The 17,412-nt window shown below is 28.3% G+C and overlaps 2 protein-coding genes across 10 annotated transcripts in view; one reads left to right on the forward strand and one right to left on the reverse strand.

The window, feature by feature from the left end:
- The window catches only part of LOC106683209 (zwei Ig domain protein zig-8), an 83,571-nt gene extending 79,799 nt beyond the window's left edge, over window positions 1-3,772 (forward strand). The window contains exon 6 of the mRNA XM_014424522.2: window positions 2,045-3,772. Within this exon, the coding sequence (XP_014280008.1) occupies window positions 2,045-2,160 (116 nt within the window). The 3' untranslated portion in view covers window positions 2,161-3,772. The remainder of the gene's footprint in view (window positions 1-2,044) is intronic.
- A 1,268-nt stretch (window positions 3,773-5,040) lies between these two features.
- Window positions 5,041-17,412, reverse strand: part of LOC106683225 (very long chain fatty acid elongase 7) — a 179,093-nt gene continuing 166,721 nt past the window's right edge. For all 9 annotated transcript variants that reach the window (XM_014424570.2, XM_014424572.2, XM_067050700.1 and 6 more), the window contains 3 exons: window positions 15,053-15,208; window positions 12,944-13,062; window positions 5,041-10,807 (listed from right to left, as the gene is read on the reverse strand). In XM_014424570.2, the coding sequence (XP_014280056.1) occupies window positions 10,759-10,807; window positions 12,944-13,062; window positions 15,053-15,208 (324 nt within the window). In that variant the 3' untranslated portion in view covers window positions 5,041-10,758. The remainder of the gene's footprint in view (window positions 10,808-12,943; window positions 13,063-15,052; window positions 15,209-17,412) is intronic.

Consider the following 17,412-nt stretch of genomic DNA (forward strand, 5'->3'; position numbering starts at 1 on the left):
TAAATAAAAAGGAAATTTAATAGTTTTTATTATTCTCAGATCTAAAATATAGCTTTGATGATTTACAAGGTTCAAAAGAAAAAAATTAATATTAAATAGATATGAGAATTTTATTTTAAATTATATAACTTTATTGACTATTATCTCAGGGTGGGTTTTTCAGACAATCAGAACACAATGACACTTTACTAAATTAATAACTACTTTTACAAATATAATTAAATCCTAGGTACAGCAAACTAACCAATTATATATTCTTCTTTGGTGATGGTTGATTCTTATGTCTTCGTTCTAAAAATGCAACCAGTGACAGTAGACAAAAGCTTGGTTCTATTTGTGCTTCTAGGATTCGACCAATCCACCGACGATCCGAACAAGAAAGTGTTTTTCTTCCTTCAATGATATACTCTTCTTGGCGGATTGCTGACTCTTGATGCCTTCTTTTTATTTATTTACCACTGACTGTATACAAAGGATGGTCAGCACCCCCTGTCACCAGGAGACGTCATCTCTTTCGCCATCCCTTTGCACAAGTGTCCACATTTTCTTTGTTCAGTCTCATGCCTCTATGTTCGATGTAAACTTCGATTGTAGCACAACGGTTTTGAGTTTTTGCTTATGATTTTTTTTTAATGTATATTTTTCTTTAATACCTATTATTGAACTCTATTTTTTCTTAAATTTATTGTAAATACAATTATGATATAAAATAATAAAAGTTGATACAATTTTAATCTAATTTCTCAACATAACAGAAATTCAACGGACTTCGGAAGGACTTTTTAAAAATATATACTATGGTACCTTTCTACGACATAAAACCAATTGTCAACCTAAAAAAAATTTTCTTACCCTCTGATAAACAGTATCTATCAGTGCCTAAATATGTGAGAGCTGATTCCATATACCATTACATCAATTACAAAATGTCACATGACGATATCTTGAAACATGGTTTTCGAACAAATGGAAGTAGAAAAAAAAATTTATAATAATAATGAAGGCCTAACGTACCCGAAAGTTCGATGCCAACACCACCAATCGCTCTCTACATACATCCTTCCAGTGATAGCCCTTCAAATCCAATGCTACTAAATTAGTTTTAACGTAATCCTCCCATCTACGTTTCGGTCTACCCCTCGGACGATTACCTGTTGGTTCAGTGCTTATTGGCATTCTAGGTATCCGCTCCTTACTTAGCCCCACAACCTTATACGCCCATCGTATAAGCCGCAATGATATAACTTGAATTATATTTACTGGGTGAAGTTCTCTTAATTCAATGTTGTTTAACCTTCTGAATTCTTCCGTTAATTCATCCTTTTTCGGTCCGAATATTTTACGTAATACTTTATTTTCGAAAACCTTAAGGCGCTGTTCATCTCTTAGTGTAAGAGGCCACGTCTCGCACGCATAAAATACAGTGGGAAGGATAATAGTCTTGTAAATCCTAATTTTTAAGTTTTTGGATAGAACGCGCGAGGTAAGTCCAATGGACTCGCTGACCAACAATGACAGCGGCCCCCCAGGCTTGCTGAAGGGTGTGTGGTAGGATTGAACGCCCTACTCGTATATTTTTTATTTCACAAAACAGTCATGGATCCTACAGAGGTAAAACGCTCATCACGCAGAGGTAAGCTAGTCCCCTGTACAGGAATATATATATATATAATTATGATAAAATTATTATCTTAATTATTTTTTCATGTGACGTTTATGAATGTAATTTTCTGTAGTCAGAAGTTAACAATTAATTTTCAATAGTTGTAGTTTTTATATTATCTTCATAATAATCAATTTAATAAACCACTGGAGTTTACTATATCTTTATTCTAACCCTCATATTAGAATTGAAACGGGGCTACATAAAGAGAATAAAAAAAAAATTTTACAGCAGAGAGTTAGAATAAGCCATGTTAATGTTATTTAAGGAAAATAGAAAAAGAACTTCTAAATATAGTAATATGTAGTGTAGTAATTATATGAAGTTGTTTTATGTCCATGTTCAAATACACAGTATCTCTAGTTGGATTTTTTGTGTTAGCAGAGCACCCTGCAGCAATGCAACATGGTAACAGCAGTTGTAGTCGGGTGAGTGGACTAACACTGATGCAGCCATTGTTCGCCGCAGTGCTCGCTGCAAGACTCGCTGTACGCTGAGCTTATTGCCAAGGGGGCTATGTCCATCCAACACAATATATAACTGTAAATATATGTATTTGTATGAAAAGAAGGAGAATTTCCAGGTATCTGAATATGTTACAGATCTGTGTAAATATAAATATTGTTAGAGACCAAGACTTGAATGCTCCAGAAATGTGGAGTGAGAAGGGATATAGCAGCTAATGAAGTTTCGTTGTTCTTGTAAAACACTCCAGCTGTTATTTCTTTTCTTTTTATAGCAACTATGAAACATAAGTATATATATATAATAATATAAAAGAAAAAAATGTATGAGGGTGTAAGTGTAAATGCACTTTTTAAAAATATTTGTGATAAAAACTCATTTATATCAATAATTATTCCAAAAATTATATTCAAATTAATCTCAACTAGATATGTTTTAATTATTTCCAAAGCCCTATTTTTCTTCACTATTTTTAGAAAATTTTGTAAATAAGTCATAAAGAATGAGTGTACAATTGATCAAATGAGTTTTTATCAGCTATGGAAAAAAGAGTATTGAATATTTGTAAAAATTTGAAAAAAAAAATAATGAGAATTTTCATGAATGATTACAACAATCATTTGAATAGTTTGAGTAAAAGTGGGTAAGAGAAAACATGTTATGTATACTTGTAATAACATTGCATAATAATACGATATTTATGTTGATTGTGGATATTTATTCAGTACTACTATTTATTTCATTAAAATATAAATAAATGTTGCAATTGACAGCTTTTAATTATAATTAAATATATATACATATATATTTAGCCAGAATAGTGAACCTCCCATTTCTAATGGCTGAATAGTATTCTGACTCTCTTCTCATCTTATTACTCAATTTAGAAACACAAAAAAGAAAAAAGTAAATATATTCACCTAAGGTGTAGATTAAATGTTTTGTGTCGTCAATCTGCTCTCTTCTAACACCTATTCTCTTCATCTATGTAAGAAAAAAAATTGAAACTTTCCAACCATTTGAAAATAAGTGTGCATGTGTTTGTATGTGTATATGTATAAATGAAAGATGATATTCACTATTGTGTCACTCATTAATTACGAAAAGGTGTAAAATTACATTTATTAAGTATACAAAAAATCTTGAGACAAAATAAGAATAATGATTAAACCATTAGTTTAAAACTTGATATTTTTTTTTTTAAATCTTTCTCACTGGTTATTGAAGTCAGTACTGATAGTTTAATTTTTACAATTTTAGTATCACCTCCATCTGGTATCATTTATTTGATTCTGTTTACAAACTGTAATTCGCCTCCTTTTTGAAATTGATTTCTGATACATCAATATATTTGTACACATACATAAGAAGAAAAACATAGCATTTTTCGTGTAGTTAAATGTATTATATTTTAGTCCATAAAAGTGTAAATACCCTCTTAATATATACAGATAAATATCTATCTACATTTAGGTGTTAAAATGATCTTTTCATTGTAATAGATACATGCTATTGATAAAACAAAAAAAAATAAAAAAACTGTAAAACCAAACAAAAAAAAATAGAGATGATTGTTTATATTTGTTTCTTACCCTGTGGTAATTACATATGTGTATATAAATGTTTTTGATGGGAAAACTAAAATGATATATTCACTGTTGTTATATGATATTTTTTATGTTACTTGTTTGTTTGTTTTTATGGAAAAGGTCAAACCGGGACCCTAATCACATGTTCTCGGCCTTTTTCAAACCTTAAAAATGTCATTCTATCTACATGGATAAGCAAAATAAAAACTAACTAATAGAAATGCTTCACTTTCCTCTTAATCACTAAAATCCTTGATCAATTAAAATATTTGCTTTCTTTTCCTTACATGACTTTTTTTTATGTTTAATTATATGTATTTATTGTTATCACAGAGCTTCAAAATCTGACATAAGCATCCCATATTGGGAGATATCATGAAACCAAGAAGGAATATCATCAGTAATCTAGAATAGATTTCTTTTAAGATGTTAAGTACATTTTAATCTCAAATAATAAAAAAAAAATGCATACGAATTAGGAGGCAAGTATATAATGTTTGTGTTCAAAATATTTTTTTTTTTAAATTATAGATAACTACATACCTGAGATATGATTCAATGTGCCAACAACCTCTTCTCTCAAAAATTTTTTGAAATGTGTTGAAATAGAATAATTTCTACTTTTATGTAATTTTGTGAGACTTTATTTCTAAAAAGGCACCTAATAAAACAAAGCAGATATAATCGGAAGAAACATCCTCTGTATAGTAACGTAGGGGAATTCTGAAGAGTATTTTACATGGAGGAGAAACACAAATGAAAAATTAATCAGTCACTTTCTTACAATATGAAGGCAAAGATATTCTAATATGGGCAGAATTAATAATAAGAAATCAATTAGGAAATATTTTAATAACTATAAATGCAACAGTTATTTGCAGGTCTTCATGATGAAGTCATTGGTCTAATAGAGAAATCTGATTTTCATTCAAGATTACCAGAACTATACAGTAGTAAATAATTAGTAAGGTAGTTTATTCTATCATTTAATTTATTTAGGTGATACACATTACTTTTTTGTTTCCTAGATACTCATCATCGCCTTTGGTTTAAGTTAAAAATGTTTTCTCTCAGTTATCATATTCTTCATTTATAAAAACTTGTCTTTTAAAAAAAAAATTGTGAAAAGACCCATTACATAACTATTCATATATTTCTGTTTCCATTCTTATTTCTCTTATCAGGTCTGGGTTATAGCTTTACCAGTAAAATGGTAAAATAAAAATTTATAAAACTTTTTAAATAAATTATTTCAATCAACAAATTTTTAAAAGGAAACACTAAAATTGTTTGATAATCATTAGGAAAATAAATTATCACTACTTGTAATTAAAAAAGTGTATTAAAAAAATATTTGTACATTGAGCTATTAAGTTGTATTCTTTTTACATCTTTTCTTAATATACTAAAAAAAAATAGATCCCTACAATCACTATTAGTAATTACAATAATGTAAATATTATCTAATTTTAAATACCTTTTTTGCCATTACTAATTGTATGATTGAAAATTAAAGGCTAAACAATTTCTTATACCTCCAGACTTTTCTTTTATCCATAAAGATCTAATCCATTCATATTTTTTCAACATTATGCATTGAGTTTTTATAGACATTTGAAAATTTAGGTCTTCAATCTATCACTAAAACTAACCAAATGTATTTGAATAATAATTTATTAGACAAATTTTATGGTGTAATATCCAATATAGGTGAGCTTATACAATTAATTATAACCCTATCCATTTAAAAATTGAATGAAAGCATGAGGATAAATACATTTATTACTACATTATTTCTCACTGCTTAACATATACATATATAAATTTTCATTATATTAAATAAAAATGCTTGCTTTACAATTAAAATACACCAGTAACATTCTAATGAGTTTGTTGTAATGGGTGTAGTAGTTAATATATCAGAAACAAATTTCCATGTATAGTTTCATAATCATTTGCAATGTTTTAATTTGAACTGAAAGTATGATCCTCTACAAGTAAAAAAAAATATCAATTTTAATTCTAAAAAAGACACATATTTCTGATAATAACGGTGCTTGGACCTCATGTAACTTTATGTCATACTGCTAAATTTAATGCTGGATTGTGTGATTATGAAACTAAAAATATCTCATTTTGTTTTTATAATAATACTTACTTAAGTATTACAGGACAAGTATAAGAGTTATTTAATTTTCTAATATGCTATCAAAGACCTTAAAAAGATGCTTTTAACATCCTAACATTTCTGACTATATCTCAAGAAATTAATTAAAAAATGAATTTCTGAACTATGATTAATGATTTTAAAATATTTGTAATATTTAATTTTTGTTTTTAAATTGATTTTTGAGCAGTGATATTACTTTTTTCAGTTCAGTAATTCGAATTTTTTGGTAATCCCAACCTACTTGGTTTAAATTATTTTTAGTTAGTCATCGCCTATTATACTATTTATAAGTATGTTTTGTAAATTTCAAAAATTAAAAAATTAGTATGACACCAAATCTTAATAATATATTTCAAATTCTAAGACTCTTATATTTCAAAACTGTCCTAACTAGACATCACATCAACATCCCCTTCAATCTAATTGTCACATATACTAACATTTGGGACATCTCATAGTAGCAATGCTTAAAATAGAATAATAATCCTCTGTTTAGTTGGTAATTTAATTTTTTTTTTAAACATTTTCGTGGTAAAGCCTTAATTTCATTATATAAGGATAATAAGTACATTTATTATATTTTGTGATTTAATTGCTTTTCTCAACCCAACAATGTTTTGATTTTAACCATATTGCAATTTAATTTTTTAATTGCATGAATCATATTTAGCACCTAGTGATTACAATAATAGCTATTTAAAACCAAAATAATAACTAAAGGAGGGTCGAATGAAAAGGAAAATGTATTCTAAGAGATGATCTTTTAAAAATTTAACTGACAATACTAAGAAAATCATAAATTGTAGCAAATGCTTCTGATATTTTAAATTTTCATTTCTAAATAATGCATTTCCCCAAGCTTTGTCCCTTTATATTTTGTTCTGGGTAGAATTTCAAAAATTTAATATTTAAGGCACAAAAAAGAATTTTTAAAGAAAAATAGTTTCTTTAAATGTTTATATTCATCTTAAGCAGATCAATATTATTACAAGATATGTTCTCAAATTTTAATTTAAAAATTAATATTAATTACTGAGAGGGTTAAAACTGTTTTTTAATGAAATATAGAGATTCTGTTCAATTGATCTCAAATTTCATTTGTTAGTTTGATTATAGAATCCATATATAAACAACTCAGCATACTAATTACCAAAATTCCATTTAATTTTCTTTAGTTAAATTCTCTATTCCTCCATAACGGTTTTCTCAAGTTAATCTGATATTAGAGGAATAATACTAATGCAAAAAAAAGTAGTATCACAGAACAATATTTTGGTCTATAGGTGTCTACACAAGCTAAAACATACTTTAGCATTTGTAGCTACTTTTTAGAAGAAACATCATGGAGACTTTTGAGTAGAGTTTAATCTTTTTCTAATATTCGTTCTAACAAATATTTATTGTTGTAAAGCCACCAGAGTGTTTCCTCTAAAAGTGGCAACAAATTCTTATTCATGCTTGTGCTTTTAAAGGCACTTTAAGTTGTGATTAATATAGTTCTACAATTTATTGCACTAATGAAGAATGATTCACAACTCAAAAAATGAACAATTGAAAGGAAAAATTTCCAACATCCGAGAAGATATACATAACCAAATAGCATCAATTATTTCAACTCAAGAGTGGATAATGTTGTCACTTATGTCTTTAATTTAGCTGAATAAATCACAAATATGAAACACCTTCTAGTTCAAAAAATCATTATTTTTTGACAAACTTTTTCAGATAGGACTTTTTTTCTACTCAGATAAATATGTTTGCAATGTGTGTGTGTGTATGTGTTTTTGTGAATATGTAAAAATATATATCATTAATATATGAAATGGAGAAAAAAACTACTTTATATTTCTGAACAACTTCAACTGAAAATGAAAATAATCTTATGCTTATCATAATAAATACATTGAAGTATAAAATACAAGTTTCTAATAGACGTATATAGAGATTGTTTGTCATTTTCTTACTTATTTGATACCAGTTATTATATATATATTTTACTATCTACAAAATTGTAATTTCTTCTTTATATACAAATTAAAGATTCTTAACAAAAAAGTACACTCTTTTTGCTCAAAACAATAGCAAAGTTTGTTGTTGAAACGACATCTTCATATGAATTTTTTTTTTAAATCGCAACTAAGAACAATGTATTAAAATTGTTTAAAAAATGCTGTTTAATACCACAGTAAATTTATAAAATAATAAATCTTCAGAAAGTTTGGAAGAGACTATACAAAATAAGAATTTCCAAAATTATAATCAATTAGGTATACTTTAATCAAGTTCTCTCATATAAATTTATTGTAATTTTAATCTAATTTAGTTTTTTTTTTAGATTCTAATCCTAGTTGAAGGAAAAATGTACTAAGCAGAATTTGAAACAAGATTAAATAATCCAAATGTTTATTTATTCAGAAATTAAGGGGTAAAACCTAATATTCCAAATGAAACAAAATTATTTTCAGCATTAATTATTACTGTATTGTAACTTTCTGTTTTTTTAAATATTTATAATTTAAAATTTGAATTTTAATGATTAATGAAGCATAAAAAATAGAATTACAATGTTAAGAAACAAATTAAATAAAATGAATTTGGTTTGATTAGGCTTTATCAAAGAAAATATATGAGAGCTTTTCATGTCTTTTGTAGTTATATGTTATTATTTATATATTAATATAGTTTATAATTATATAAGACCCTTATGGTCCATATTAATTTTTTTCTTTTTGCTTCATTTACAATATATAAAACATTTCTTAGACAGGAGAACAGTGATTTTGTGGCTCCGGGTTTCATGGTCAAATCTGAACAATATTAGTCTCATGAATATGAGAAAAATTTCTGAATTGACTTCAGTTATTGAAATAAAGACCATTTAGGCTGTTATATTACATAAAAAAGTTTAAAATATTTAATATTTATTTTTAGGGGTGAAAATATTTTTGAAACTAAAAGACTATTAATATTTATTAATTTAGAGTCTGATGAGGAAATAGTATGTGTTTTTAAACATATAATAAATTTTAATTAAAGAAATACAGGTTCAAAAGCTCAAAATTCATTATTTATTTATTACCTACACAAGTTTTCGAGGATTGATAAAATATTTCTTCAAACTTCCAATTTCACTCGGGTTATCTGCTTTGTAAAATCATTATAATTCATAAGATTACGGATTTGTGGCCCATCAAACATGCACACTTTCAATTTTTTTCACAGGAAATGATTACACATATATTTGAATTAACCATCAAACTTAATTCTAAATTAAGTCTAAATATTTATCACATTTATATTCTTTAAGGCCAGTCTTCTCTACCCTAGTGTTTTTGCTGTGTATGACTGGGCTATAGATAAAGAAATAGTGACAATTAGTACAGCCACTTTGTAGACCTAATAATTTACCATCTTTGAATCTACTAACACTGATACTAATGCTCGACATATGTAATTTTCAGTAATAGAAACTTAATATTTAGTTATTCTTACTAATGTTTCATCCGATTGACTGACCAGTATCAAAGTTAACTTTTTTTCTATCATGTTATAATATATATTTCAAACTTCTTTTTTGAGTTTTTAAAGTAATTGGAATCACTACTTCAAGATTCACATAGATTAATCAAATTTTTCCCAACATATGTAGTGTTAAATCCTAAGAATAACCATAAACTTTTATTATACAACTGAATCTTTCTTGTGATTTATAAAAATCGACTTAATTAACAAACACAGAGCTTTAAGAGTTATTATACCAAAATAAACAAGAAAAGAAAGTAGATAACCGGAAATATTTTTTTTTAATATATGTAAAAATAAAAATTAAATGGGATAAAAGAATCAATTTGAACAAAGTAACTTTTTTTTTGTTCTACAATGTTATTAATGAATACTTTATAACGATCATACCATTTTCATTTTATGAAACATTTTAGAAGCATATAAATATATCAATTATATGTAATCTTTGCAGGATAAACCTTATTTTAAAAAAATAAAACACTACAAGTAGCAGCAACATATTAACAGCCAAAATTTTGTAGCATATTATTTCTTACAGTTGTGCTATAAGAAAAAAAAACTAAGGAACTTTTTGAAGATTAACTTTGAAAATAAAGATTTAAAAATATTTTAACAAAAGTATTAAATAATATTATTTCAAAATTTTTTGAGACAAGGTAATTATTTATTAAATAAAACCATAAATTGTATCCAATACTGTCTCAACACTTTATTTCTTATTAGTCCAACGTTTCGGCTATTCCAGCCATCTTCAAGGACATCTTTAATACCAATCTTCTCCTCACATTAATTTATAATTTTAATTGCAGGCTATTCTGCCCAGGTCATTTTCTTATTTTAATTTCAAACCTCTTTATTTAAATTTTAAAAACATTAACTTTTCTTTTTCTTTATAAAATTATCCACAATATATAATACACCACCATATCCACCATATACACCACAATATGGTGGTGTATTATATATTGTGGATAATTTTATAAAGAAAAAGAAAAGTTAATGTTTTTAAAATTTAAATAAAGAGGTTTGAAATTAAAATAAGAAAATGACCTGGGCAGAATAGCCTGCAATTAAAATTATAAATTAATGTGAGGAGAAGATTGGTATTAAAGATGTCCTTGAAGATGGCTGGAATAGCCGAAACGTTGGACTAATAAGAAATAAAGTGTTGAGACAGTATTGGATACAATTTGTGGTTTTATTTAATAAAAGTATTAATTTTATGAGAAATTTTCATTGTCTTATCCTTAAAACTGTTTTGGCCAGAGTGAACTTTTAAGTTAGAATCCAATTATCATTATCTTACTTATAATTTATATCACAATCATAAATCTAATTCATTAAAACTATCGTTCTTCAAGTTTCACACCTTCTGATTCACCGAGGAAATCAAGCCTGTTAACAGATAGATAAGAAAAATTAATAATTATAGTAATAAAAAAAAAAAACTAATCTCCAACAAAATTCACTCTTTTTTTTTAAGATTAGTCAGAGCTAAGTGAGAATTCATATAGAAAAATATAATATCCATGCTTATAAATCTAATTTTTCATTAAGCTAATTCATGTAGCAACTTTTTTTGATGAAACTGGTTAACATGTAGGTTGTAGTAATTTTTAAGTACAAAACATTGAGGTAATTGCCACCATACATTGTGCTAACCCATTAAATGGGATATACGTGAATTCCGTAAAATTGATTGTTGGTGGGTTTCTGAAATAAAATATTCATTAACACATTAATTTAAAGTTTAATGAATGATATATAAAAATGATTATTATTTTAATTATTTTTTGAATTGTGTGAACTCATCAACAACTGGGACCATTTTACTTTAACTATTGGTGTAAAACCAAAAAAAAGTGAAATTTTGATATAAATTTCTTGTAATTGATATAAACTCTTTTTTAAAATTCTTAATAACAAATTACAAATAACAAACACATTGATGTAATTAAATTAAAATGTTTGTTATTGTAAGTGTACTAATTAAACTGATACCAATTATTTAACTTGAAACAAATCTATTATATTAGTATTAGAAAATAAAACTAAAAAAAAAGATAAGAAAACATATGACATCTTTATTTGCATTCATACCTTTAGCCATGCTATAAATGGAAAAAATAAACTCAGGAATCACATCAGCCAACTTCGATATCAGTCAACCAGTGAGAAGGAAGAGGAGTCCTACTAAAGCAAGACTAATGAAGTATCTGACACTCCATCAAGGGCCCTCTTCCCATTCTAGTCCAGAAGTCCAAGAGGAAAAAAAACAGGATATTTCATCCTAATATTTTATTTAACCATATAAAGTTTAGAGTCAAAGTTTAAATTATGCAGGTATGCACCACATTCATTTTATTTTTGAAAAAGTCTAAAATTTTCTCTTATTTTTCATTCAGAGCTATATCAGAGCCTTCACTACAGGTATTTACTATAAGAAATTATTTTAAGCTAAATTGTTACAGTTAGTATTTTTGTAATTTAAAAATATATTGAGCCAATTAAATCTTAATTATGACTTTTTAAGTATAAAGTTTTGTTAGTTATTCTATTAGATAAAATTATAACCTGTTTATCTATTGTATCTGCAAACTACAAAAACTATTGAACTACCTTTTTCAAACATTAACTATTTCATTATCATAGTTCCCAGAGGGTTCACAATAATAAAATCTACCTAATTATTATTTTTTCTTTAGTAGTACATTTCTGAAATCCCAGGGATTGATCATAACAAAAATTTAATTCAAATAAATTATTAGTTCAAATTCTGGAAATTATTTATTTATGAGTTGATGTAGCATGTGTGTTAGCCGTCCGAGGTGAAGGAAAATATTTGCTTAGTTTTCTGAAACCATAAATTAAAGAACTAGAATTTATTTAAATAAACAAATTCCAAGGCTGTGCATTAATTCTATCTACCAATGTCATTTTGGAAGCAATATCACATGTTTATATAGTAGTAAGGGTAAGAATTAAGAGGCTTTATTATCATGGATAATGTCTGTTGTGATCACAAATGTTAAAGAGTTCACAGAGACACTAGAGCTGTAAGAAATGGATAAAGTAGAATTTAAAACGTTTAATTAAAAACCATAGCTTAATTATGATTATCCAGAACGACTTAAGCAAAAAGGTTTCATTAGAAGTTTTGAATTTTCGGTTATTAAATTCTGGAGTAGTCAGAATTTTCCAGCATTTTCTGATGATCTTGGTGTAGTACAATAACTAGATGCTAAAGCTTATCATATATTCTAATGAGCTTACCAATTCTACAAGAATAAATAGTACATTATTAATCAATAAAAAGTAGCTGGATTACATAACTTTATGCTAAAATAATAAAAAATATTTTTAAAAATATAATTAAATAAAAAATTAGAGGATGCTGAACAAAGATGGCACAGACTTAAAACATAAAATGTGAAAAATTCCCAAAAATTATGCTGTTATCATATTGGCCCACTACTTTATAATGCATGTCCTGAAATAAACAAACTGTCAACATAAATTCTTGTTACTTACTGCTTAACAAATCTTCTCTGCTGAACTTCTGTTGTTATGTAGCTGTTCCTCTTAACACTGCCATTCCTTGTAACGGTGTGTACACCATTACCATTCATATGCTGAGCCTCAACTTTCAACTAAAAAAAAACATTAATTTTCTCTGTAAACCAATTAGTTTAGTTTTATTCATTATCAAAATTTTATTTCAAAATGATTTGATAACAATAAAAATTTTATAATAATACTTTTTTACAGTAATATGCAGAGTGATGAATGATTCGAAGTAATTCCTTATTTACCTATGTATCTTCCGTATTATATTGTCATCTTAAGTTGTTTCAGTTCTCACATAGAGGACTTTTCTTTCAAATCTACTTTATTTATCTATTTATTATCTGGTAAGATTTGGTGATAATCCCAATATTGAAAAATGGGGGACATAAACAGTTAACTAACAGTTACCCCCTATTTTCCTAACAATTACATCCCATTTTCCTAACTATTTGTCTAAGTAAAATCATAGAGCAGATGGTAGATAAGAGATTTATTTATATAATAGAAAATAATGGCCTAATTCAACCTTTTCAGCCTCAAATTCGTAAAGGAAGATCAATAATAGATCATTAGGTTCCATTTGTGAACGTAGAAATGATAATGGTAATATTTGATATTATGTAGGCATTCAATAGCATAGACCATACACCCATACAGCCACCCTTCACAAGTTAACATTGGTGAGATATAGGAGACAATTGTAACGTTTTTGAGTTGACTTTGGCCTCAAAATCACGAAAAGTTCAAAGGTGTTCCTCATGATTGCATTCTTAGCCCAACTCTATTCACACAGGCAATATGATGATGCAATTATCTGAGGTTCAATTTACCAAGGTAAACCTTTACAGTTCGAAGATACAGTGAATGTTCGTCTGTCTGAGAATGTTAATATTATAAAAAATAATCTGGATTATCTCTATAGGAAGTTTGGTGAGTCAATTCATAAAAAAATAAGTTACAAGAAGTCATCAACTGAATTAATTAATTAATCCACTGAATTAATTACTGGTTCTCATCTATAGATTTACCAATTTCCATCGAGAAAATGGTATGTATCCACTTTAGTAGAAAGAGAAATAAGCCTTTCCCTCCCAAACTACACCAAGGAATTTAACAAATTCCCTGCAAAATCATCTACAAAAATTTAGGCCTTAAAATTGATCAAAAATTAAGTTGGGAACTGCTTATTTCATCATGAAGGTTAGCTATCAAAAAATTAAATATACTCCTGTTTCTTAGAGGTGCATCATGATGTTCAGACAGTTCACCATGTTAAAACTATATAGGGCTTTGGTTTGTATTACAGGCTTACAGGTCTTTTATCACTATGCCGGAATTTGGTTTGCAAGCTTTTTACCTCCCCTATCACTTACGAGACAACTGGCTGTAGATTATTTCTGCAGATGAACCATCCCACACACAAATATATTTCATAATAAAAATTCTCTACAGCTTTTGGCAGAAATCAAACTCTACACTTCCTTTGGTAGAAGGAATGGCAATCTCAGCAATTAAAACGAAGCCACTTGTAAAACTTGAAACTCAGAAATCTAACTTAAAACCTAATACCACCAAAAACAATGTAACATTTATATCCTTATTCATAAAAATAATAGCATATCTTTTGAATATAAAGAACAGTTCCTGTATCTTCTTGAAAATATTCTGGAACATTTTTTGATATACTTTGATGCTTACAAGTCAGAAATTTCAACCCCTACATCTTTGAATCCTTTCTCAAAACTAGCAATTAATCACAAAAATAAACCTTTATAATCGATCCTTGTAGGGGAAAGCAAAGAAAAAGCTCAAAGTTTATTTTTCAAATTTAAATCCTTATTTGATCTCTCAGGTCTTTGCTCGGTCCAGGTTTATTTTTATTTGCATATTTCTGCGGGTTAAAGAAAAAATGCTTGTATACTGAATTTCGTCATATAATTATTAAAGTATTTTTTTATCTTTTGTTACCTTATAAAAATACTTGAAATGGATACCTCAAATAACTTGAAGCTATTGTATTTCAAAAGTTAAACTTTTTAAATAAATGTTAACATACAAAAGTTCTTTACTTACCTGTCTTTTCCTATTATATGATTGGTTGTAGAAGTCCTTAAAAAGGAAGTAGAACATAACAGCATGAAGACCAATCCACCAGACAAAAGCTTTGGGATAATCACATTCAATAAAGAGTAGTTGAAATGCATGGACCATCACGAGAACAAATTGCACCTGTATATTTAGTAAATTTATATAAACACCATTTAGTTAAAGTATATACTTCATTACACATAATACTGGTTAGATATTGGAAAACAAAAGTTAAATTACAAATTAGAATAAATAGTTAATTAAAGATCTATACTATTATATGTATATCAATGTATGACATACCTCTGAAAATTAAATATTTAAAAAGTTTTTAATCAATCAAAGGGATATGACATCAAGAAAAACTGGAACATATAATTTTTATAAGTTTAAAACTGTTTTAAGGGGATAATTGAATAAATCTTCCTGAATATTGAAGATGCCTTTGATCGCAACCCTATGAAAAAAAAACTATAGAAAGACCCTTGAGAACAAAGTTATGGGTTATCTAGTTTCCAGTTGGATCTATGCAATGCTGGAAGAAAGACTGCTCAGAACAGAATTGGGGCATACCAACATGTGGATAAAGTATGTCTTGTGGTAACCTCCTCTTCTGTAGTGTTTAGTTATCGACACCTTGTTAAAAAAAATCAAACATCACAATCTTCTATACACAGTAATATGCTAATAATATTGTTGTATTAATAAAGGCAAAGTTTGAAAACAATTTCAGTATTGCTTTAAGTTCAATGTATCTTGTGAATGAATGATGCCAAGAATATGGCCTTAGTACCAACCTTCAGAAGGTTGATCTGCTTTTTCTCCAATAAACAGAACATTATAATCAAGCTACTGGATTTGAATGGCATTCTGATTGATATTTGTAATGAAGTTAAACATCTAGGGGTTACCCATGATTACAAATTGAAATGGCATTGCCATCTTTTTCATTTTCCATCAAAATCCTTAAGAACCTCTCCGTTATCATTCCTAAATCCTGTCCATAATACCCAGTTGATCCAGACGAGCTTAATACTTTCTTTGTTGCTTCTCCTCCTTCAACAACCTCATGCGAATTTTCATCTCTTCACATCTCTGAAATCCCATTTGATCCCAATAACTTTTATTTCCTAAATGTTTCTCCAGATGATTTAATCTCAGCAGTCCTCAAGTCCAGAACTAACGATTACGGCCCAGACAATGTTCCTGTAAAAATCATCTAACTTTGTCTCCCTGCCATTCTTCCTGCTTTCCTGCACATTAATAACTTCTCCCTTCAAAATTCCGTTTTTCCCAAAGCCTGGAAGAAAGTCCTTGTCCGACCATTGAACAAAGTTCCTTCTCCTTCTTCAGTTTCCGACTTTAGGCCAATATCCATTCTATCCAATTTGGTCAAGCCACTAGAAAGATTAGTCCACTCCCAACTTAATAATTTTCTCGAGCAAAAAGCTCTCCTTAATCCTTTCCAATCTGGTTTTCGCTCCCAACATTCCACACAATCCGCTTTATTGAAAATTTCCCAAGACCTCCAATCTGCTATAGACAACCATCAAATAACAATTTTAGTTCTTTTTGATTTTTCTAAGGCTTTTGACACAGTTAGCCATAAGATCCTCCTTAATAAACTTCAAAATCTTTCCATGTCAAATAGTGTCCTAAAGTGGTTCCTCTCCTTCCTGTCCCATTGTTTCCAAACAGTCGTCATTCCGAATAAACCTCTTTTCTCTCCCCTGCTTCAGTCACAAGGTGTTCCTCAGGGCTCCTCACTTTCACCAACCCTTTTCTCCATTTATATCAATGATCTTCCTGATTCCATTCACCACGCACAGTATCATCTATACGCAGACGATCTCCAAATCTATCTGTCCTTCCATCCCTCCAAAATGCTTGAGGCTCTCCAAAAGATACAGGAAGATATTGACAGCATTAACGCATGGGCGTCTAACAATGATTTGAAGCTGAATGCCAAAAAAACGAAGGCCATTCTTATACCCTCCCTTACTGTCCTCTACTTTTCCTGAACAACCAACCGATTCACTTCTATCCTACAATAAAAAACCTTGGTGTCACCTTTGATCAACACCTCTCTTGGAATAACCATATTTCTCAAGTCACAGGCAAATCCATAACTGTACTCAAACAATTCCTAAAATTCCATAATTCCATTCCTCAGAACACTCGACAGCTCCTAGTATCCTCTCTCGTCTCCCCCACTTCGACTACGGATCCTTTGTGTATGGAGGGCTATCTGCAGGACTAGAGTTGAGACTGAAGAGACTCATTAATTGTTTTGTAAGATTTATCTTTGGGTTCCCTAGGCACTCTCAAGTCTCCCGCTGGTATTC

This window comes from Halyomorpha halys, unplaced genomic scaffold (assembly GCF_000696795.3).
Source record: "Halyomorpha halys isolate HHAL.00 unplaced genomic scaffold, Hhal_1.1 Scaffold473.1, whole genome shotgun sequence".
NCBI classification, from domain to species: Eukaryota; Metazoa; Arthropoda; class Insecta; order Hemiptera; family Pentatomidae; genus Halyomorpha; species Halyomorpha halys.